The sequence below is a fragment of the Cuculus canorus genome, chromosome 6 (genome assembly GCF_017976375.1).
Source record: "Cuculus canorus isolate bCucCan1 chromosome 6, bCucCan1.pri, whole genome shotgun sequence".
Taxonomy (NCBI): domain Eukaryota; kingdom Metazoa; phylum Chordata; class Aves; order Cuculiformes; family Cuculidae; genus Cuculus; species Cuculus canorus.
Genome location: NC_071406.1, coordinates 11,231,048 through 11,249,339, shown reverse-complemented (window position 1 = coordinate 11,249,339; position 18,292 = coordinate 11,231,048). Strand labels below are relative to the sequence as shown.

Genomic DNA, 18,292 nt, shown 5'->3' with positions numbered 1-18,292 from the left:
TGTTTCTTTCAGACAATTTAATGGATCACTTGGTGAAAACGATGGTAGAAAAAGGGAAATTGTTATGTAAAATAGAAAAGTCGGTTTTGGAGCTTTGTAAATCATGAGCTAAATTTAGGGCAGTGATTGGGCAGTCGGGATTTCCTGTGCATTTGTGAACTGAATTCAGCAACTTTCTGGCTTTATTGGAATAATTTGGCACCTACACAGGTAGAAAATGGGGTTTGAGACAACACGGCAAAGAAGTTGCACCTGTGTTCTGGGTGCTAGTTTTCCAAATGCTTCTCTTAAAATAGCAGAAAAATTTGCTGCTTAAATAAAATCTTTATAGATTAATTATGTATATTTAGGATTTGATTCTGCAGTCATTACAGCATGGGTTGCATTTCTACCAGTAATCTGCGCGTCCTTGAGGTGGAGCCTCTTGACTGAACAGAAAATGCAAAACCTGGGATTTCTTCTTAGATGTGTGTGCAGCTGGAAACTCCAACTGCATCTTAACTCTATGTCAGTTGAAACCAGCTGTGTCTTCTCCCTCTTCATTCCTAAGCTCTGACTTTTGTGTGAAGGATACACAGACAACTGAAATAGAAAGGAGTTGCAAGATCCATGTTTCTTGCTGGAAACTTGAAAAAGAGAGGGATTTTTATATTTTGTAGAATCGTAGAAACACTGCGTTGGAAAAGACCTCTTAGATTATCGAGTCCAGCCATTAAAAATCATTTTAAATCTCCCTAATTATGCTTTCTTTATTTTGCCCTGGGGTATTTGCATAGGGGAACATTCATTTTTGTGATCAAACCTTGGAAATAAAAGCTCTTTGCTACCTGAATATCCATGTAAATAGACTTTAATTCTTTGGCCAATAACTCTTTAATGAGATCTTTGTTCTATGAAAATTTATGTCATCAAGTTGTTATCCTAGGATTTCTTCCTTCTTACTGGTCCAGCCTGGGACCACACCAAGCGAAGTACCTTTTTATGAGTCAGCCCTGAAGCATTTTCTGATCAGTGACTACGGAAACCATTGTATTGAAGCAACCTTTCCATAAACACATCCTTTCTTTACAGGTGCTTGGCTGGATCAGGAATGGTGAATCAATGCTGAATGCAAGCCTTGTCAATGCAAGTTCCCTCTCTGAAGCTGAGCAGCTCCAGCGGGAGCATGAGCAGTTTCAGCTGGCCATAGAGGTAAGATGAACAAGTTAACATTTTTCTCCTTCCCAGGTGAGCATCATACGAAAGAATATCTCTTGGGCATCAATCATTGCTTGTTTGAAGAGAGGGAAGGAATAAAAATTCTAGAAAATCAGCTTATCACTAAACTCAAAATGCAGCCAGAGGTTAATAGTGAAATATATTATTTATCATCTGCACCTAGTTCTTTGGCTGTCAAATATTGGCCTTTCCTTTCATGAAAATGACACTCACACATCTCTAATAATTTTTTTGGTAAAAAAAAGATTAAAATTCGCAAAGTGATCTGAACATGGGAAAATTCTATGAAGTCAGTTTCTTTCCACATCCACAATTTGCAGATCATTCCACAGCATTCATTTATGAATACCTTTGTTACTGAATAATGCTCTCACATGAAATCTCTGTTTCATTCAACTCTCCCTTTGTTGACAGCAAAAGAGATATTTGTTCAAACACACATTCTCAAAGAGCTTTAGTTTGAAAAGAGGCGACTTAGAAGGATTGCCTCCAAAACTGAGCTTTTGCCTGTGCTGGTCCTTCAAATACTAATTGTGAGCCAACTCATTTGCCTCACTCATGGGGCCAGGATGTGGCAGAAGGAACAGCATCTTATCTGACATGCTTTCCTTTAGATGAGAAGGCAGTGCAGGGCTGTAGACTCCCTTGACGAGGGCATTACAAGACAATTAGGCTCAGTACTTTTATATATCTTTATAAACAAACTCTGCACTTACAGGGTATGTTTGCCTCAGTTGCAAGAGTGGGGGGTTATTGCTTTCTCCTGTTCTTGTTTAACAAGGTGTATATGCTTCCCAGATTATGGTAATTATAACCTTTTCACAGGTCAAAGAACAAGTTGGAAAATCCCTTTCTGTTGTTTATATATGTTTGAAAATAATGAAAACTAAAACAAATCTTAAATGATGAAAATAATATTTCCATAATAGAGATTTGAAGAGATGCTCGATTTAGAAGTGGGGAAATGTCTTTATGTCTTCCAGTAAACTTAAAATAAGTCAATATACATTATAGTATCGCTAGTAAGTATGGAGTTTAAATCTCAGCTAATGACCTAGTTTGATCCAGCTCCACTCACACTAAGGAAGGAGCAGCTGTTGTGGCTCCTAAAGGAAAAGGAAGAAGTTTTCTATCAATTCTGTATGCGCTGGCTGGTACCAAGCTGTGCTGACCACATCTTGGCAGCCATCACCAGACAGCATTTGGGGAACAAGACACCCACTGGCTGTGTTATCACAGCTTGCTGCCATTGGGGAAGTGCTCGTATTTGGTGGTAAATGCAAATCACAGTGGGAGAAGAGAGTTATGCCACAGTAAGGGGAAAGTAAGTTTTCAAAGGGAGAAAACATGAAATTAAATATTTAAAGTGTTCAAAGCTCAATATGGGGAAGACATCAGCAAAGCATACAGGGCAGACTGTTCTCTTAAGGCAATCTAGATGTGGAATTGATTTTCAGTTGAAATCCTTTAAAGTCTATTTAAAACAAGTATTACAACTCTAACATCAGTAAAGCAGCTGGATATTAAATTTAACCAGTTGTTCTTGAACATCTTCCTAAATGTTTCTGCCAATCATTAATCCTTTTTTTGCTAATAGCTTTCTCTACATTGCATTATTCATCAGTGTATTACCAGATGATTTCAAGCTTCTTTCCAGGTTCAAGGATTAGATCATAAAAGTATCACATGAGAATTTGTCAGCAGCAGTTACAAATGGGATGCAGAACAGGAGACTTTGAGACATTTTAAGGCTTCTGTTCAGAAGATTAAAATCAGATACTGGACTGAACTGTACCTGAATGTGGTTACTCAAGAGGCTGTGAAGGGCCAGGGGCTATTTTCCTCTCAGCACGCCACAGAGGAAGTTGTAATCACCACTTGGTTACTCTGAGAGGCTCTGGTGTAAGCTGGAGAATGGGGCAGATAATAGCGCAGTTCCAATATGAGTGAAATGGCTTTTAGAAATGTATCTTGTAGGGGCTGATATTTGTGATAGAGCTCATGCCATTTAGTAAGGCATCTTCATATCTTCTGGGGTTGATATGTTGTGTCCTGTGGACAGGTCATTACACACTTGAGCAAACTGCCTGGCAAGAGTCAAATTAGGGTCATTAGGTCCTCAGTTTGCCAGCTCTTAGTGTTTGGGTTTGTATCTGTGGATTATGTGGGGTGCAGTGAGCACTGAGTACAGGCTGGCTGGGAACGTAATATATTAGCTGCCTGTTTTGGGGTTGTCAAAATGGATCCACCAGGAGCCCCACCCCGGGTTGTTGCCCGAGGGGCAGTAGCTGCTCAGTGAACCTAACCCATCTTAGCTAGTGCTTGCTTGTCCCAAGTTTTAATAACGTGTTGCAAATGTGTGTGTGAATAATTGAAACTAAACTGCTTTGCAGAAAGTAACTGTTAACTGAAGATAACTCTGAAAATGTTTCACTCTCTCGCATCTCCATGCTCACACCTCGCTCCACCTTTCTACCTCACATCTGGCGCATCTATACAACCTCTCTCTCTTCACCTCATACACAGTCCCTCTTTCACGCCACTTCCTTACAGAAGACACACCAGAGTGCCCTGCAGGTCCAGCAGAAAGCAGAAGTGTTGCTACAGGCTGGGCACTATGATGCTGATGCTATCAGAGAATGTGCCGAAAAGGTGGCCCTGCACTGGCAGCAGCTGATGCTGAAGATGGAGGACAGACTCAAACTTGTCAATGCCTCGGTAGCTTTCTACAAAACCTCTGAGCAGGTGAGTTGAACAATATATCTGTGCCATAGCATGTTGCTACACCCTGAGATTTAGCTCCTGGTGTATAGCGTGAAGGTCTTCTCACAAAGATCTGCAGTGCAGTTTCTCCACTGTTTCAGAGTGTTGAACTGTTCTAAATATCTGCTCTACTAATACCACTAAGGAGCAGAGCATGTTCTCCAATTTCCTTGGTTGATCCCAAAAGTAGGAGTGTGGCTTCAGTCACCCCTCCTTTCCCTTTAAAGCTGCACTTTGTCTTTTGACATATGTGAGTGCACTCCAGTATATAGCAGTGTGGTAGCTGTGGGTTTTCTGGTGTGACCCTGAATGCAGAGGATCTTCTGCTGGCGAAGGACCTCACAGCATTGGCAAAATTAACTGAAAGAACGTTTGCTCTACTGGCGTAGCAGTGCTAAGCCACAAATGCAAACCAAAGGTTTAACTAGTCAAAATCTGTTTCTCTGACAAGTATTGTAACCAAAAAAAACCACCAAAAAAACTACCAACACAGGCAGCAGTTTGCAATATTTTTAATCCTCAAGTTTTCAGAGAAGCAATGTAACACTTGAAAGTTTGGGGTTTTTTTCCCTTTCTGATGGGAAGAAGTTCTGAAATCCCACCATTTATATTTCAAGTTCTCATGGTATCCGAGTTCATTTTGAGGAATATAAGTCTGCTTTTCCTTGAGAACTGCTTGCAAGTAATTATTTATTACTTAGTAAGCAGTACTAGCCAGTGTTAGTAGTTAAACACCACCATGCTGGGGAAAAAAAAAAAAAGATACCAAGTTATGAAGGGATTTCTTTTAAATCTATACACAATACAGATAATTACAGCAGTAACCTTATATGTTGACACAACTTTACTTCATTCCAGGTGTCCTTGAATTGCAAAACACATTCCAGTTGGCTGCTGGTATAGTGGGATTATTCATCCCTTGCACAAACAGGTGCCATTTTTACTGTAGTCAGTGAGAATTAGTGTCATAGTGTGGATATCTGAATAGCCTTGCCTGATGTTGTCTACTGCAGCAAATCAGTTTGTGTTAGCATGGATATTGCAGGAACCTGTGGTTTTATACAAAAGGTGGCAGTGACTTCCATTAAATTTTTCTTTGTTTTTATTAGACAGTTCCTCAATTAAAGAAGCAGGCGTGGGAAGTTTTTTAGCACAACTAAATATATCATTATAGAAAGAGATTATTTTTTCTTTAGCATAGAGGCTGTAGATAATCCTTGGGCCACTTTTTGGTGTCACTTTTTAATGCATTTTTAAGATTGTTTAAGATTAATTCATTCCTTATAATGAACGTCTTTCACTGTGAAGAGTTTCAGACAGATTTACAGTCCCTGATGCATTCAAGGTTGAAATGAATTATTACTGGTAGAGGACTGGGAGAAAGTAAAACCATTAAGGGATTTATTAGTGCTTTAGACAGTCAAATGTGCTGGCCAAAATATGCATAGCCGGTCATTTATCATTTCAGTCTCTCTTCCTGTTTCCAGGTTGTAGACAAACATACTGCAGTGCCCACAGGTTCATTCATTATTTGTGTCTATTCAGCAAATGTTTAGGGCAAAGATCATTCAGTCTTTGAATGCTCATAAACTCACTATTGCAAATCTGAAGCCTATAGTCTTCTCGTGGGCTGCACGACTGATCTATGGCCCTAATGGTCTGCCCCCGACAGCATGACAGTGGATTGAATAATTTACTGGATCCTGAATTCTCTGTATATCTAGAAAAAGGAGTTAAAAGGGTGGAGGGACTGTCATTATCAGCCAAACTTTTTCATGCCTGTCTTTCCCAAACATACTATGTTCTTGATACAACTTGTGGAGCCCTCGCCTATCAAACAGTCCAGTTTCTCTCTGACTTCATTGACAGCCCCTTTGTATTAATGTCTCTCATCATCTTAACACAGAGATTATATTTGTATTTGTACATTTCCTTTCTGAAAGGATGTGGGCCCCAGGCAGTCCATCTACTTTCATTTTTAAGTCACCAGTATCTAGTACAGCACTAAGGTTTTCAAGAAATAAAGAGTAAAAGGAAAATGCTTTTCTGTGCCTGAATATCATGAGGCACTTACTTTCTGATAAGTATTTGAGAGGGAATGCCGATTTGCATCCAAGGAAGAAGATAATTTCAAATTATCAAATGGTTTGGGTCCTTGAATAGCCTGGCAGAAGGGTAAGTTGATCAGTTCATGTCAGTTCACCAGTTTTAAAACTGAGATTGTCACGTTCATGAGTGGAGTTCTATCAAAATGGCCTGTGATAGAGGGGAGGAATTTTGGGTGATGCTGGAGTTTCTTCCAGTCCATGCTTTTAGACTTGTACAGTCCTCTGAATTATAATAGTGTTCATATAGAAGTTGCAGGTGTGAGTGAGAAAAGGGACATGGTTATAGAATTAGCTGGGCCCACAGCAATAACTGACTAGATCTTGAGTAATCTCAGCAGCGGAGTGTGTAGGAAGAGCCCTCTGGGAGAGAAGAAGAAAGTTCCAAATGGTCCTGAAAACTTTTGTAGTTTTTCAGCGACTAAGTCACTCTCAGAATCTGCAATGCAAAAGTCTCAGCCTTGTCTGAGGTCACTGCACACAGTTTCCAGACTGTGATGGTTTCATTTACCTCATTCCCATTATTCTAGCAAAATGGAAGATGCTTGTGTAAGACTTGTACAGTGGAACACCTGCATCCACCTAGGTTGTGACACTGATTTAATGTCTATTGGTTTCCATCAGTCTTTACAAAAGCTGTACAGGGAGCGACTAACATGCAGCTGAAGAGAATTAGTTCCAGCTCCAGACTTTTTTTTTTAACAGGAAAGTATTTAAGCATGTGTTTTACTTTAACTATGTGCTAAGTTCCTTGACTTTAGTGGGATTTAAACACATCTAAAGTACCGTTCCGGAAAAGGGATTGTTTCCTGAGTGATCCACTGGGGCCAACACTGGCTCCTGCCTTGATTCAACCTCTTCGCTTCCCTCTGATTATCCTTCAGAAGAGAAGAAGGATTTATCACCCTTAAACCAGATGAACTGCGTCCCATACTTTAGAGATCCGTACGTGTAAGAGGAACCGCTAGATCATTCTGTCCAGGGCCTGTTTCATATCCACTTATCCTCCATGCCATGGCCCATAGTCCAAAACATTTAGATTTGAAGTGTTGTTGATCGTAAAGTTTACTGATATGTTCTTCCTGATTATGACTGCAGATAACCAAATTGTTGTGCTTTGGGCATGTTTCAGGTGTGTAGTGTATTAGAGAGCTTGGAACAAGAATACAGACGGGATGAAGACTGGTGTGGAGGTCGAGATAAACTTGGACCAGCAGGGGAGATAGACCACGTCATCCCTCTGATCAGCAAACATCTGGAACAGAAGGAGGCTTTTCTCAAGGTCTCATTTTAGTTCTCTAATAAATCAGGAAATCTCCCCATTAAGTATTTGATTTAAAGCAGTGCTGATGAGTTTGAGAGAAGGCTCTGAGGAGTAATTCCAGTTCAGCTACCGGCAGACTGTATAAGCCCTAGGCCAGTTTCATGCTGTTAGAGTAGGGGTAATAAGCATTATCATCAATGCAAATCTCAGACAGGTGTCATTAAGACTGATTAGGTGGATGCATTATACTTGAAGGATGTTAGTTGTGCTGATTTGAGGTTCAAATTCTCAAAATTGCATGTGATGAGCATTATAAATGACAGATACTATACAGCATTTTGATATTGTCTTATGCAAACCATCCAGCATTTCAAATTCCATCTACCAAGCCACTAATTGAAGGACTACTAACAACTGTAGCAGTTGTGTCTCTGCAAGACAGCACCAGGATCAAGACAGATTTCCTCCTGCATTCCAGGTGCTGCTTTGTAAGAACTGTGGAGTTGACAGGCTGACAAGTCAACTGACAGCCAGCCTCCCACCTTCCACTAAAAGTGATATGCAACGTGAAACAACCCTTGCTGGCAAGGCTTAAGAAAATATGCCTCTAGACTGTACGTCTTTTGAAACAATGACTACTTTTCTTAAGAGATGGATTAGCTTTGGTTAGATTGAAAATGTATGATGCAGTGGCTCTTTTCAACCAGTTTTTTTATTATTGTAATTAATTTGCCCCAATATATAAAATCAGCCACTATATTCAAAATTACTCATATGTTGTAATATATTTATGAGTCTGTTTATTAGCTCAGTTTATTGACTCTTAGCGGAAGCTCTCATGTTCCCGTAAGAAAGAGACGTTCTCCCTGCGAAATAGGCAGAAAACTCCCTTGGGTCCCCTTTGCGTTCTTTGCTTATCTTTACTGATTCTTTTGGTGGGGGCTGTTTTTCTTAGGCCTGTACTCTGGCACGAAGGAACGCTGAGGTATTCCTCAAGTACATCCACAGGAACAATGTCAGCATGCCTGGAGTAGCAAGCCATACGAGGGGGCCCGAACAGCAAGTGAAAGGTTGGTGCGTTGGTGCAATGACAGCACTGAAGGTTTTATTTGCTCCCCTCTCTGCTGTGTGGTCATCATAAAGTTTGTGGACATGCTGAGAAGGCACCTTCAGTTTCGCCATCTGCTGTCATTGAAATGATACACATGCCTGATGCCTTTAGCAGTGGTAGTGAGACCTCTCAGAAAGTGATTCCCACTCTGCTAAGCGTGTGTTTTCATACAGAACTCTGCTCTTGCAAGTGGGGCAGGGAGAGGAAAGGCAGTTGAAAGAGGGGCTCTCTCTGGCTTCTCTTGTCAGGAGAGTACATGGGAGTAACACTATGCCATCCTTCGTGCAGGTTGTCAGCTGACATGATCAGACACTATTTTGCCTTAATATCTAAAAATGCATAAACAAATGAGCAATGGAAAAAAAGAGCCCTCAAACTTGCTTGTTTTTATGATATATCTACTATTATTTTGTCCCTGAATGCTGTTTGATGTCCTACTACAACAAAAAATCATCAGCATAAGTGTCTGCCTGTCATTAACTTTCCTTTGGTCAAAAGATTAGTGTTTGAAATCAGATGATATATCTGAGATGTTAGAAATGTTTCAATTCCTCTGTTTAATTAAACAGTTGTTAATCTGTGCCTAGCAAGGCTTCGAGGTACTGATAAGAAGGAGCAAAATTATTCTGCAGAACTAAAGCATTTTTTGTAAATATTGTCAGCTTTCTTACAAGCTGCAGAAAGATACAGGTTAAAAGCAATGCAGACATATGTGGGGGGCGATGGGAACTTTGGTTATCCACAGAAGATGAAAACGCTGCTAGTTAAGATATTGGTTTTCTCCCTTTCTTTCAATACCAGTTCTTCAATGTTATTAGGCTTTGTTCAACTTTCCCTCTCTAGTGTGTCAAATGCTTGTTGTTGTGGACTTTTGTTCCTGCAGTTGAAAATCACAGGAAAATTGAAAAAACCCTCACTCAGCAAGCCCTTAAATATATACCTGATATAAGCTTGTAAGTGTTCCTCACTGAGCTTGTTTGAAATAATTCACTTATATAAAAATTATCTTGTATATTAGTCTTTTTCTAAGCTAAATGTGTAATACTTATGCTAGCTGAGTCTATCCACGGAACATCTTTGAAGTGGACACTTTAGTTCAGAATAAAAACACCATTTAGTAGGATAGAATCGTAGAATCATAGAATAGTTTGTGTTGGAAGGGACCTAAAAGATCATCTGGTTCTAACCCCCCTGCCATGGATGTATACATATATACATACATATGTACATATATACATACACATACTTATTGTGCTTCAAACTCAAAGCATTAATACTGAACAAAATTGGTTTTATTAGGCATAAACTGTTGTTATGCAGAGACCTGATCTAATCACCCATGACAAGCATGAAGTTTATTGTTGGACAAAGTTCCCAATGTCCTCAGCTGGGCTGGATTAAGTTTTGTTGTTAACCTGAAGTATTGCAAATCTTGTGAACATAATCAGTCGCACTTGTAAATGAGGAGAGATACACCCAAATCTGTTTCCTTTCACCAGTGTTGATACCTAAACAATGAATATTGGTACATTCAGAAAGGGCTTAAGGTGAGAGAGGTTATTAACAGGTATTGTAGATGATTTTAAGTCGCTATAAGTGTTGAGAAGCCAGACCTGACGTTTTAATATAAAAGAGCATAGCTGCTGTTCGGGCTGCATGTGCCTAAGCCTCCTCTAGCAGATGCTCCACTTTGGGAAGAGGGAGGAGGGCTGCTGTGCCTTAGCAGCCGAGGCAGCTACCTGAGCTTGGTACGCACCCATGGCTCGGGTGAGCCACACAGCTGCCAGCTACACGTAGCTTAGCTCAGTTTAATTAGAAAATCTTAGGTTAAGCTAATGTTTGTGCTAATCGTATAACATAAATCTCTTGCACACTCTCTGTGTATAATCTTGTCAGTTAAACATGTGGTACTTTTTAAAGAGTTAAATCATACCCTTTTATCACGTTGATACAGTCTGGCTGAGTCTGGCTGCCGATCTCTTCCGGAATATGTGTCTGTCACATCCCTGTCATGCAGAAAACAGTTAGACGACCAATACTGGGTGTCAACCCAAAATTGTAGCTCAGCAGTAAGTGCACGAGAAATATCACACAGAGGGTTGCCAGGGAGCACAGCTGTATAACAAGCGCTTCCAGGTACATCAAACTGAGTGCTCAGATCAGAATTAAGTTCAGTCATGACCAGAGCTCCGCCTGGGGCAGTAGGTTTTGGTGCCAACAGCTGGGTTGCCTGGGGCCGGAGCCACAAACAAGGCAGTAAAAAGCCAAATTCTCCTGTGTCAACCAGTACTGTACTCCTGAAATAAGCAACAGAAGAGAACAAAAGGACCTGAAATCACGTACCTTGCTGTATTTACTGGAGTAAATGGCAAACTCTGTTCTAGCATCTTTTCCTTTACTAAACAAACCCTGCAACTTTGCCTTTTTTGTTAGTTATATTTTGGGTTTGGTTTGGTTTGGTTTTGTTGTGTTTGGTTTTTTTTTTAAAGCAGACCATTTGAATCTATACTTGTTTTCAAGAAGTACAGTTTCAGAGCCTTTGCTTTTAGGAGTGCAGTCCAGGTAGAGTAAGTAATTTCGGCTTTTTATGACTTATTTCTGCATGCACTGACAGAATCACTAATCATACAGATATTTTCCTTTGCCCTACAGCCATTCTGAGTGAGCTGCTGCAGAGGGAGAACCGGGTCCTTCACTTCTGGACCCTGAAGAAACGGAGATTAGATCAGTGCCAACAATATGTTGTCTTTGAGCGCAGTGCCAAGCAGGTAGTGTAAAAAACCCACTTTGCCTTTCTGTCCTGGCAGTCGGTAAATGTTTCTTGTATCTGCGTGATGTCTCTGTGTGAGGTTCCTGTTGCAACCTCAAGTTGTATTTAAAAACCATCATGTTTGAAAGCATGGTAAACATAAATTTCTAAAACAATTTAAGAAAACTCCAAAACCCAACAAGGAAGCTCGGTATTTATACCAGGACAGATTTATTTCTGGATTTGTTAATTTGTTTGAAAATAAATATAAAAGCAACATTGTTTTATTGAGCTATTACTGAACAAGAAAACCTCTTTCCTTGTGTGCAGATTTATCTGTATATGGGTAGAATTCCGTACATTCTTATTTCTCCTAGGAAACATACAGCACCTTTTGTATCGTCTTGCACCTGCTTTGATTACTGTGCTCTTTTTATGTGTTCCTAGAAAGCATTTTAGTATACACAGTATTAAGTCCCAATGGATTTGATATCCTTTACTTGGCAGATTATTTTATTTATTTTTTTTTGTCAGAAGATTGGTTCTTGAAATACAAAGACTATTGTTGTTTGTTTTTCCTTTGGACTTTTTTGACATTCCCAGGCCTTAGACTGGATCCAAGAAACAGGCGAATATTACCTCTCTACTCACAACTCCACAGGGGAATCAGCAGAAGAAACTCAGGAACTCCTAAAGGAATACGGGGAATTCAGGATACCTGCCAAGGTAAACAGTGACTTCAGTCTGATTGTGGCACCTGCCTTAGTCTATGTTTATGATACTATTTCAATACCTTAAATCTCTCTAATAATGTTCTCTCAATTTTGTATTTTCCTCCTGACATTCCTAGCACAGAAGATAAATGTATTTTGAGAACTGTGATGCTTCATTTTTAGTGAGACACAGGCCTTAAAAGGAGGTTTTCTCCTGCTTGGCCTGTACTGATAATAGATCATTTTTGTTCTGATCAAAAGGAAGAGAAAGTCCATTTGCATACATAGTTCACAGCAACCTAATGACATATTCTAATTCCATCCTCAAACATGGCATAGAGTAACTAATTGATCTGAATATATCCAAGGTGATCTTGGATTCCCCTGCTCTTTCAGGTTGTTTCATTAATTCCAGATGGGTTGATCAGAGACGATCACTTATCTCATTAGAAATAATCTGCTGATCCCAACAAAATACTTTGAACAAATGAGTTTGTAACTCTGGGGTGAACATTTTTAAGATAAAGCTGCATTCCCAAGAACCTATTAATTTATATGGAGCAATTCCGAGAAATCTGGTGAGGTTTACAGAGGAATGGTGATTGGATCCGCTTCAGGCAAATTAATTCAAACCATAGGTAATTCACAGACAGTGAATCCGCAGAGGTATTAACAGCCACTGATAAGGATCTAAATTACAAAGTCAGACTGCAGCAAGACCATGAGTTTGGTGTTATGTAGCTTCACTGTGTTCTGCAAATTGATCTTCTGTAATCCTAAATTCCTCATTTGGCTTTTCATACTTGTATGGGTTTTTTTCACAGGCTTTGTGGTGTTCTTGTCTCCTTCCTTTTTCCTTAGCTTGCATGTTTGTGAAAATGGGAGATAACTAGCAGTGACTGGAAGTTAACTTAATCAGACACAACCCGTACAACGTTCTTTGAACACTGCTTCTGGCCTCTAACTGCCCATAATCAGTTTACCTGAAATCATGTTCCAGTTTATAATTTAATTTTGATCAGAATTATCCCAATTCATCCTGCAGTTTCCAAACTATTTCTGCTCTGCTTGAACTAGGGTTGTATTTTTTACCTTGTTATTTATTGGCCATTACTGGCTGTTCTTTACACTGATGCATCTAGTCCTGCCCCCTAGGGTTCTAGTAAATCATATTCTTACTGCTGACCCAGGACATTTTCACTGCCATATGGAATCTGGTAAAAGCATGCCCCTCACAGACTCATGTTATTCTCAAATTAAGCTGTAACTGAAAGCCTTCCTGAGCCCAATAACTTTATGGCCAAACCAATTGTTTGCAAAGCAAAAATGCTGGTATTTTGGGGGAGTGAAACACTCTTTAAATATAACAGAAAGTCAGATTTTTTTTCTGCATACCTAGCTTTACTTAACTAATTTGTTAAAATGAACTCTGATCCAGCATTAATTTATTTTTCTAGCAGAATTTCTTGAATTTATTTTTGTGTTTGAAATCTGCTAGATTTTTGGGGGTCTGACATACATTTGTCTGTTTGTGGCCAGATTGCTGATACCATCATACCATTGCTGATACCCAATAGCATGTCTCTCTTCAGGCAGAGTGGAATGTTCTCCTCATCTCTGAAAAGCCGCTTGCCAGTACCTCTGGAGATACAACTGATTCTCCTTTTACTTTAGAGGATTAACATGTGTGTTACAGCTGGAGTGAAGTCTGTGCAGTTGATATCTCCATTTTTATAAGGATTTTGTACTTGAGTTGGCTCAGATATAGGATCCAGGTACCTTTAGTTCCTAGGATAGATTTGGAGCCAATATTTATAAACTGCTCTTTTGTGCCCGATTTACACGAAGTTCCTCAACATGGAGAAACATAATGATAAGGGGCAGTTAAAGTCCAAGTGGAATAGAAAAGACCTCTGGGTGGTTTGGGGTCTCAGTGTGTGTTTTGGAATCCAGGTATCTTTTAATTTTTAATGCTCTAAATGGAAATAAAATACTGATGAGAGATTTTATAGTAGTCCGGGAGTTTGGATTTAAATTCTGATTGTTTCTGAAACAGAGTAGTAGTGACTCAGATTTCTTCCTGCACTGATATGTGGTATATTAATGACCTGCCTACACAGGTCTGCAGAGCCACCTACGTCTAAATTCAGAGTACCTTGGTGTGGTTTATGAGGTATGATTTTTGAGTCCTGTGTTCTACTCCAAGGCTCACAAAAAAATAAGTTTTTGATTATGGGAAGGTAGCATGTCTAAATTCCAGCATGTTTTTCTCATGTGTTTGTGTGTGTGGTCTCAAAAACTTTATTTTTTTTTAACTCCTGCAGCTTCATAAGTGTCCTTATAAAAATGTCATTCCTTTCATGTTTTTCTGAGCAAAGTTTAAAGCATCTGATTCTCTGTAAGATGAAGCGCAGGCACTATTTAATGATGTATAAAAATTGTGAGCTGCTTCTGACTGGTGTGTGAATTAAAAGCAAAGGAAGTAATAATAATGCAACATAACCAAGGACCATATTTTGGGCAGCAAACAAAGGAGAAAGTGAAGCTCCTCATCCAGCTGGCTGACAGCTTTGTAGAAAAAGGACATATACACGCCACCGAAATTAGGAAATGGGTCACCACTGTTGACAAACGCTACCGTGACTTCTCTCTCAGGATGGGGAAATACCGCTTCTCCCTGGAAAAAGCCCTTGGAATCAATACAGAGGTACTGTAAGTCCATGTCCTGCTGGGGTGGTGTGAAGTGGAAAGTGTGGTATGAATGTGGCAGGTTATCCTATGTCCATTAGAAACACTTAAAATGTGGCCAACCTACATAGCCAAACTCAGAACTATTTCTGAAGAGAAAAAAAGTATTTTGTGGCAGATTAGTGGTATGAGGATGACACAGATGAAGATCAGAAAGGCTCTCTAAACAAATGCTTGCACCATTGTCCAGGAGACCGTACAGCTACTTGGAAGGAGGGGGAAACACACTATTTGAATAAAAGTCTGTGTTAATTTTAGCATAAGCCATAAATCCTGCTCCCACACCATTATTTTGAATCAAACTCAGACTTTTACTGCAAATTTCCATTCTCTCATCCTTTAACTAACCAGAAAATTGATCCCCAACCTCATCTCTGAGGTCTTTTAGGTGGAATACGGTGACTCAAGAGAAATGAAAATTAAAACCTCCTCTTATTCCCTGGCCGCAGTATTGAAGGGGAGTGCCACAAGCAGAAACACTTAAAAACGTTTCAGTCAACCGTCCTTTGAACTTATGTATCAAAGAAAGAGGAATCAATTCCCTCACTTAAACCCTCAAGGTTCCTTAAATATACTGTTCCAGGGTCTCTGGTTTACACAAAGTTACTAACCACGGTCTGGAAAGGAATTTCCATGGCAGACGGCCATTGGAAGTTGAGATTGTCTCTGCATAGTGCCCTACTTTATCAGACTGTTTATCAAGTCTCATACTAGGCAACTAATTTAAATGTGAATGACCAAGGTAAAGTTTAGATGTTTCTTGTCAATCGCTGTTTCTAGGTAGGAATAAGAGTAATGACTATAATAAATCTCATAGTTGGCTTTTTTTTTTTTTTTAAGATTTCTCTCTCCCCTTCTCCTTTCTCAGTGTAGTCCTTCTAAATCTCTTTGACTTTCCTTCTTTCTGACATCAGTATCTTTATCTTACTTTTGTCCCTTCTTATCCATTTGATCTCATGAACATACTGCGTTTTGCGCAAAAGGAAGTTTACAATGAATTTAAAATCTCTACTGTCACTTTTTCTAGGATAACAAGGACCTAGAACTAGATATTATTCCAGCAAGTCTTTCAGACCGGGAAGTAAAGCTGAGAGATGCAAATCATGAAGCCAATGAAGAAAAAAGGAAGTCAGCCAGAAAGAAAGAGTATGTTCCCAACTGCTCACTGTCTGCTGTTACCTAAGAGTGATTCTGTGATATTTCCATGACCAAAAATGACTGACAGTCAGTCCTTCCAACTGCAGAGCTATTGACATAAGTCTACAGGTGGAGGGCAGAAGTTGTGACTTGTGGCCTAGAGAATTTCAGAACACACAGGTTGAATTTATTTTTGATTTAACTGGAAGTTACTTTTGGAAAGGAAAAGGAGTGAGCCAAACACTTTGATTAGACCCTGATGTCATGGAGATACTCATTGTCACAATTTCTTTCTGACTGTATGTGAAAAGTGAAATGAACAGGAAAAAAATGAAGAGCATCTTTATATGTCTAGGTACCATCTAAACTCCAGCAACATCCAGAGGAGGTTAAATGGGTTACACTGACACAAGAGTTCACCTTGAAGCTTAGGTTCAATTTCAGTGGGCGTAGAACTGGGAGAACTGGAAATATTCCATACTAGAGGAAATATTTGTAGAGTGCTTATTGCACTTAAACAGTCTACTTTCACAGTTTTTTGTCTTATTTTTTTTGTGTGTGTGAGAATATTCTGGAAATCATATGTATATATGGTCTTTCTCAGCCCTCAGAAATTGTCGCTTCAGTGCATGCCCTTGATAAGAATGTTTTTACTTTAGGAAACAGCGGTTACACTTGGCCAGCCTGCGGCACATTTTCATAACATTGCGCATTTTAACTTTGAGATGCCCACCCTCAGGCGCTACATATGTGGTTGTTGGGCATCCCAGCAGTCTGGATTTTCTCCAGTTGGATACCAAGCTGTTGAAGCCTCTTCAAAGTAGTAGTTTCTCCCAAATCCATCTGCATTGGCTCTGATGGTCAAGTTTCGGGTTGACTTATTGTCAAGCAAGTGGTGGTGGTGTTGAATCTCAAGTCTTTAACAAGGGGAAAAAAAATTCTGGGGATCAGTCGAATGTTAAGGATGAGCACGTAGTTTGTAAATGACACCTCAGGGTTGCAGAAACAAAACTTAGAATTTTATGCAGAAAAGATGTTTAGAAAATGACCATTATGGGGACTAGAGCACAAAATGATATTTCATTCATGGAAGTGAAAGATGCAAAGTTAGGCAGCTGAAGACTGAGTGGAAGTACACTGATTCATGAAGACAAGAGAAAGATGTTCAGTTTTCTGTTCATTGTACAAATGCCTGTAATGTCCAAAACACCTGAAATACTTTGTTTTTCAGATTCATTATGGCTGAGTTGCTTCAGACAGAAAAAGCTTATGTCAGGGATTTACATGAATGTTTAGAGGTAAGATATGGCCTGGGAAGTCTCCAGTATTTGCAGGAGAGACGTGGTATCCTTTGCAGTGGTCGTGTTTGCTGTGCTGCAAAGGCTGACCTTGACAAGGGTCTGTGTGAGGGAACCACCATTGGTAGCTTGCGCAGAGTGATGTCCTGCTAGCGGTGGGACTTGGGTAGGCAGCAGAGGGATCTTGTCTCCCACTGGCAGAAGTATGGCCTGTGGTCTCCACATGTGGCTGTAAATGTTTGCACCTCCAGGGACACCTGAGTGTGCCTTTATTTACAAAGCTGTACTCCTGCAGGGTGAGAGCAATGTCCTGAAATGCGGTGAAAAGCGATGTATTCGCATGTTGACCTGAAATTTGTGGGATTCTAGTCCTTGTTGAATCATGTAAAATTTCTTAAGAATTCCTTTGGATCATGTCATGCTAGAGAAAGAGCTGGATTTGCACTGTCAAGTATCCTGCCTAGCTCTACAGCAGGATGTTTCTGAAGGGGACTGTGGTATTTGGGACAAAAATTAGAGTCTATTTCAGAGAAATCTGTCAATTCTTATCTTCCTGCAATGTAAAAGAGATTTTTTTTTTAATGTATCTGATGTTACTGAAGTGACAAATCCAGGTTATCTTTCAACTGTTTCCACCTGCAGTTTTTGGACACCATCAGCTGGACAACAAAGACAGTGGTGTTAGCATGTTTCTGGTTTTTCCTCAGACAATGTCTAAGTGTCAGCACACTGAATTTCTCTGGAGAGCTCTCTGTGACACTGGAACATTTCTAATTTTTTTAGTCTCATTTGTTTAATTTCAAAGCACATAGTTCCCCTTGTCAGCTTGTGCTTTTGGCAATAAAAGAGGGAGATCTATTCTTTTTCACTGCTAGAATTGCTGGTGTCTTCCAGACCTACCTTTGGGAAATGACAAGTGGAGTAGAAGAAATACCCGCTGGAATCCTTAATAAAGAACACATCATCTTTGGCAATATTCAGGAGATATATGACTTTCATAACAAGTAGGTTTTCCTAACAGTTGTGTTACTGTTTACTGTCTAAGGGAACTAAAGGCAGGTGTATACCTATATATCTACGTGGCCTACAGTAGAATGCACACGGGATTGTAAAGTAATTGATCCAAGTTTGCAAAATAATGTTTGAATTCCTGGTGTAGTTCTCTTACAAAAGCAAATTGAATCTT

General features: G+C 39.7%; 1 protein-coding gene across 12 annotated transcripts in view; it reads left to right on the top strand.

Annotated features, from left to right (window-relative positions):
* KALRN (kalirin RhoGEF kinase) overlaps window positions 1-18,292 on the top strand; it is a 513,673-nt gene that overhangs the window by 339,040 nt on the left and 156,341 nt on the right. For 11 of the 12 annotated variants that reach the window (XM_054069262.1, XM_054069264.1, XM_054069267.1 and 8 more), the window contains exons 16-25: window positions 1,072-1,191; window positions 3,745-3,963; window positions 7,219-7,368; window positions 8,306-8,420; window positions 11,114-11,229; window positions 11,814-11,936; window positions 14,448-14,630; window positions 15,699-15,817; window positions 17,040-17,106; window positions 18,001-18,110. In XM_054069262.1, coding sequence (XP_053925237.1) covers window positions 1,072-1,191; window positions 3,745-3,963; window positions 7,219-7,368; window positions 8,306-8,420; window positions 11,114-11,229; window positions 11,814-11,936; window positions 14,448-14,630; window positions 15,699-15,817; window positions 17,040-17,106; window positions 18,001-18,110 — 1,322 coding nt within the window. The remainder of the gene's footprint in view (window positions 1-1,071; window positions 1,192-3,744; window positions 3,964-7,218; window positions 7,369-8,305; window positions 8,421-11,113; window positions 11,230-11,813; window positions 11,937-14,447; window positions 14,631-15,698; window positions 15,818-17,039; window positions 17,107-18,000; window positions 18,111-18,292) is intronic. The other variant, XM_054069263.1, reaches the window with a different exon arrangement.